This window comes from Lynx canadensis, chromosome D1, assembly GCF_007474595.2.
Source record: "Lynx canadensis isolate LIC74 chromosome D1, mLynCan4.pri.v2, whole genome shotgun sequence".
Lineage (NCBI taxonomy): Eukaryota > Metazoa > Chordata > Mammalia > Carnivora > Felidae > Lynx > Lynx canadensis.
The window spans coordinates 61582523-61588862 of record NC_044312.2 but is presented as its reverse complement, the minus strand read 5'-3'; the positions used below and the strand labels follow the sequence as shown (position 1 = coordinate 61588862).

Below are 6340 nucleotides of genomic sequence, written 5' to 3'. Positions count from 1 at the left end.
CAAACACAGAAAACTACTAGGCACAAAGAAGCAGAAATTTTGTCACTACCTGTATACTTAGTAGATAATAAAAATGAAAGAGTAGAATAGAATAAAATTGGACAGAGAAGAGAAAATTTAGAAAGAACTTAACTAGATCTTATTTGCAAATGAAGATAATGGTGAAGTGATTTACCCAACAGCTTACAGAAGTTTCAGAGAAAAGTCAGCCCTTTAGATGCACTATTTTAGTATGCATGGAATCTCCATACACAGAACCAATCATTCTGTCAACCTGCTTTCTGCGCATAGGAGATTAGTCTGGCTACTTTGTATCTGAGCATGCAAAGTCTCCAGTTCTAACATGGCAGACAATGCTACACATAGCTACATCTCATCTTTTTTCCTGGTTGGTATTCCTGGTTTGCAAGATTTTCACTGCTGGATTGGCATCCCCGTCTGCCTCCTGTTTGCCCTGGCCCTGCTGGGGAACAGTGTAATCATCATCACCATCAAACTAGAACCAAGCCTCCACCAGCCTATGTATTTCTTCCTTTGTATGCTGGCAGTGAATGACATGGCTCTTGCCTCTTCCACGGCCCCCAAGATGCTTGGTATCTTCTGGATGGATGCACATTGGATTGACTTTGACACCTGCCTGACACAGTTGTATTTCATTCACACATTCTGCATAATTGAATCATCCCTCTTGGTTGCCATGGCCTTTGACCGCTATGTAGCTATTTGTATCCCATTGCGTTATACAACCATCCTGACAACACCAATGGTCATTAAAATGGGTCTAGCTGGTATGACCAGAGCTATCCTTATGGTTTTGCCCTGTCCTCTTCTTATTAAAAGGCTACCATATTATACTAAATATGTCATCAGTCATGCCTACTGTGAGCACATGGCTGTGGTGAAGTTGGCCAGTGCCAACACCCTCATTAACAGAGTGTACGGAATCTCTGTGGCCCTTTCAGTGATGGTGTGGGACCTAGGGCTCATAGCCGCATCCTATACCAAAATCCTCCAGCCAGTCTTCCGGCTGTCTTCCCAGAATGCCCGCTCGAAAGCGCTGGGCACCTGTGCTGCCCATGTGTGCACTATACTTGTCTCCTACACCCCTGCACTGTTTAGTTTCCTAACTCACCGCATTGGCAAGAAGGTACCTCCAAGCATTCATATAATTTTTGCGAGTTTGTATCTTTTGGTGCCTCCCGCAGTCAATCCCCTGGTGTATGGCGTCAAGACCAAGCAGATTCGTGACCGAGTGGTTGGTCTCTTCTTCCCAAGCAAGAAGATTTCTGGAAACTAAAATATGTAAATACCAGTCCTAATTGGTGTAACATGATTATCAAAAATTACGGCTACCATAATGAATAACTGAAAGTAGTCCAACTGTTCCTTCTGGACTCCCCTGTGCCTTGCAGCGGGCATAGTTGTTGCTGTACATTTACTTAAAAAATTACCTTATATAAACTTATGTTTTCAGTGTACAAGCTATTTGACATGAAACCAAATCAGAATATTATCAAAGAGTGACACATGGAAAACATTTAATATATGTTACCAATTTTGTTATTTTCTATGTATTTTAAGATTAAATTGTTTCTATAGTATTTATGTTACATCTCCAAATGTGAGATAATTAAATAAGTATTATCAGAATATAAAAACTCTCAAATCATGTGGTAACATTGATTTTTGTTAAGGTCTTTCTTTGAGTATGGTTGACACACAATGTCACAGTAGTTTTAGGTCTACAAATAGTGATTCAACTTCTCTATACGTTATACTATGCTTACTACAAGTGTAGGTACCATCTGTCACCATACAGTGCTCTTACAATATAATTGACCATATTCCCTATGCTGAAGCTTTTATTCCCATTACTTATTTGTTCCACACCTGGAAGCCTGTATCTTCTGCTCCCCTTCACCCATTTTGCCCAACCCCTCATCCACTTTCCCACTGGCAACCACCAGTGTGTTCTTTGTATTTATAGGTCTGATTCTACTTTTTGTTTGTTTATCCATTTGTTTTGTATTTCAGATTCCACACACGAGTGAAATCATATGGTTTTTGTCTTTCTCAGCATGGTCAGGTTAATTTTCAAAAACACGCTTACCAATTCACAGTAACCACAAGCTCTTATTTTTATTAACTAATAAGTCTTTAAGCAAACTTTAATTCTAGTATTTATGACCTAAAATATGTGTATATGAGCCATAACAGCAGCAAACTGCCTGCAGTACAGACTTCTGATAAGGGGAATAATAATCTTTTGTGGCTCACAACGTATTCTGGAATAATTACATGACAATTTATGTCATAATCATAACCAAAATAAATTTCTTTCAATCAAGCCAATAATTAAACAAAACACTGTGATTCCAATGAATCCTTAATATGTCCACACAACATATCCAACTGAATATTAGCAAAATGGGCTTTAAAAGTAAAAATTACATTCATTTTATACTCAGGTCATTAACAGGACTTGTGGCCTATATCTTTCGTCACACAGGACATTTGCAATTATTCCCAGGGGGGATAACTTCACCTGGATTAAACAGCATCGGATTGTGGTGAAAAGTTCAGTCTTTCATCAGAATGCTTGGATTTAAAATCTAGCACCACGAGTTTTTACCTGTGTGTCTTTGGGTATATTCTTAAATCAATACTGGCCTCAGTTCTCTCATTTATAAAAGTAAGATATTATGAGGATTTAATTCAGAGGGTAAAGCAAGAATTAAATGATTCAGCACAAAATGTGCTTAGACCAGTTTTTGGAATTTAGTACACACTATAAAATAGGTAAGTGTTTATTTTTCATCACTGAAGAGATTTTTATTCAGATATGATTGTCCATCATTAAATATGAGGAAACCCCTAATACACATTAGTTTGTGTGTGTGTGTGTGTGTGTGTGTGTGTGTGTAAGATGAGGAGTACTTAAAACAGGTGAAATTAAAAAATGGAGAAAAGAAGCATGAAAAGCCTAAAAACAAAGTTACACATCCTGATAGAGTATACCGTGGGCATAGAACAATGAAAAGTAAAGGGTATTTGAAACAGCCTGTCCCTTCATTCTGTCCAGGATCCTAACAGGAACTAAAAGCTGGAAATTGTTGAATATGAACATTTAATTTCAGTTAATATACCATTTTTTTTCTGGGTTTCTCACAAATCGTCCTCTGATTGCCTGCATATCCTTGGCATCTGTTTAATGGACACCATGGGTTTGAAACTGCTTTTTGAAAGGCTGGTTTTTCCAAAAGAGAAACAGATGAGCTCTGTTCACTGTGTCCCAGGAGGTGTCTCATACATACCGCAGCTGCTCTAGGAGTCACTGATGCAACTCTGGACACGTCCTTCACACAACCTTGTTTCATCTCGCCCTTGTGTCCCAAAAGTGAGCCATACACTTTGGTTTCTTCTGTAAGTTAGAAAACATTCTTCCACATCAGCTTTATCCATAGACAGTTTACAGCTTTATGTACAGCAATTTCATATATGCTGATGGTAAGTGCCTGAAATCAGACACTGGCTATGATAAAACGATGGTGGATTTGTAGACTTTATCATAAGGTAAAATGTATCAGCTAAAGAGATTAATAAAAAATGATAAAATAATATTGGAATAAATATTTTATTAAGTTAAATTAGTTACTGTTAATAAATACTTATTCCATATCCTCTTTTAAAAAGGTACAACCTGAGAGAAACATACATTAATTCTACTCATAATCCATTGGTTATAATCATTCAGTGTCATAGCAAAATTCAAGAAGGGTAAGGCTGAGAAGTATTGCTTATAGCATCCCATCCACTTTTCAGTGACAAATACACATTCAATTGTATTAAATTCTCCCCTACGTAGACGTGTGATTCAACAAATTCTAATACGTACTTATAAGGGAATAGAGTACTAAAGGGCAAAGAGGAGGAAACAACTAAATTAAATAATAAAATACATGTTGGAGATCACACTCTTAAATTTCATGCAAAAGATTATTTTAAAATGGCATATTATAACATTTGAAGAGATTAATACTTTGCAAGTGTTGGGTGAGGATACACTGCCTGTTTCTGAAGATAAGGTAAGTTTGAGGAATAGAATGGGAATCTGAAAAGTTCTTCTCCTAAGGACTAAAGAAGGCCAACATTCATTCAAAATGTAAGGGTATATTTTCATAATCAATTTATTAATTTGAGAGCTCATAACCTAAAGGAATAAACTGATATGCAAATAGATAAATGATTACAAAGCAATATTAGGTAAGAGGTATTTTTTTTCAAGTACAAGGGAAAGTCTAATTCAGCAGGCATTACTCCCTTTGTAGGAGCAATTTCACAGCAGTTGTAGTAAATAGTATGTTAGACTAGGCAGGTCAAGGAACTAATGAGAGATGAGAAAAGAGGATGAGACAAGATTGTTGGATGACATGAAGACAGTGTGATCACAAAAATGTAGTGAAAATAGTAATAGGAGCAAGTGAGTAGAAAAACTGAAAGGCTAGCATGATGGGGAAAAAAATCTATGCAAACTTTGAAGTCACCAAAAAAACCCAGTAAGAATTCAAATGGAATTACCAGTTGTTGAGACACGTGACAAAGGCTTAACAAACTTGTGAGTGAAATCTAGTGGGTGTGACATGCCACTATTAAGAAGAATTAGGAAGGTAGGTATGACAGGATAATGAGTAAAAGCACAAAGAATACCAATGGGAGTAGCAACACAGTGGCAAACATCAGGAACCACCAGATTAAAGAAATACATGCAAAAGATAACAAAACCGTGGAGTGACTTTGGGGGTGACTTCTTTGAGGAGAAGGTGAATACATACTAGCAGTAGCAGTAAGAGCGGTAGTAGTTGTGACAAGTACTTGGGAGGTACAGAAGAAAGTCATTATTTGTGAATGTTCTATATTTGTTAAGTATGTTAAGTATGCACACGAATAGTTCTTATTTAATATACACATATACTATAGATAAAATTTTCCTCTTCTTTTGATTGCCAAAACATCACGTATCTAGCTAGTTTGAAATCAAATATAAAAGGTAGTTTAACTCTCTTCATCATTATTGAATAGCTATATTCTCCACGAGTTGCAGAAAACAAGAGCCTGGCCAAAACCTCACAGGGGGACTTGAAAAATGGAATGTCTACAGGACATTTTGAAAAGCTCTGACATATTGCTACTCTACAAGACCATGAGCATGTGCAGGGCTGTGCATGTAGCCAAGAAAGATCTGTGAGGGCTTCAGTCTCTCATGTCTGGGTTATCTTGAGTCCCTGTACAAGCAGGACATGAAGTGTAATATAGAATTATAAACTGCTTAGATGTTGAATAAGAACCCCAACCCATACACAGATCCTTTTGGCAGAGAATATAAAAATTATTGGTTCAAAAAATTTAAGTAAATCTCTGAACAATCAGTAGTGGATCACTAAGCTACCAAATCACTGATGTTGTGTGGCCACACATTACAGCGAATAAACACTTTATAGTATTAAACCAGTAAGGTCACTAACAACAACAACACAACTAAATTATTTCTGGGAAGAGAAAGGGATGCAATTTCCACAAATTCCATGTTTTATTATATAAAATGTTGAGTTTTCAACAAAAAAATACAAGACCCACAGAGAAATAAGCAAGTATAAACCATATTAGAGGGAGGGCCCAGTGATCAGCACAAGGGCCCTCCTTAGTGCCCATCACCTTTTTAGCTCATCCCCCCACCTTTATGTCAAAGGAATAAAGGGAAACATGATTCTGAAATTTAAAAAAAAATATTTTTAAATTTATTTACTTATTTTGGGAGAAAAGAGGGTGTGAGTAGGGACAGAGAAAGAGGGAGAAAGAGAATTCCAAGCAGGCTCTCTGCCATCAGTGCAGAGCCTGACGTGGGGCTCAAAATCATGAACTGTGAGATCATGACCTGAGCTGAGATCAAGAGTCAGATGCTTTACTGGCTGAGCCACCCAGATGCCCTCATGATTTTAGAATTTTAAAAAAGTATGGTAACAATGTTGAACAAGTGGAGAATATCAATAAAAAAATAAAATTATAAAAAAATTAAAAATCTGTGGTTGCAAAGAACAACTGAAAGTTATTCTGCTATGTAGGCAGCAGGACTGAGCCAACAGAAGTAACATGAAGAGAGGTCAACTGAGATTATTTTTTATGAGAAAAGAAAGAGAAAAGAATGAAGAAAATTCACAGAGCCTTAGGGACATAAAGGATACCAAAAAGTATACCAACATATACGAATGGCATTCCCAAGAGGAAAGGAGAGAGAGAAAGGAGGGAAACTATTTGAAAAAATAATGACAGAAAATAACACCAA

The 6340-nt window shown here is 36.8% G+C and overlaps 1 protein-coding gene across 1 annotated transcript; it reads left to right on the top strand.

Moving 5' to 3' along the window:
• The first annotated feature begins 343 nt into the window (after nucleotides 1–343).
• Nucleotides 344–1297, top strand: LOC115526513 (putative olfactory receptor 52P1). Its single transcript, XM_030333899.1, has one exon. The coding sequence runs from the start codon at nucleotides 344–346 to the stop codon at nucleotides 1295–1297; it is 954 nt and encodes a 317-aa protein (XP_030189759.1).
• The last annotated feature ends 5043 nt before the right edge of the window (nucleotides 1298–6340 follow it).

Excerpts from the sequence above, each read along its gene's own strand:
- LOC115526513 (XM_030333899.1), top strand. The coding sequence starts at position 344 with ATGGCAGACAATGCTACACATAGCTACATCTCATCTTTTTTCCTGGTT.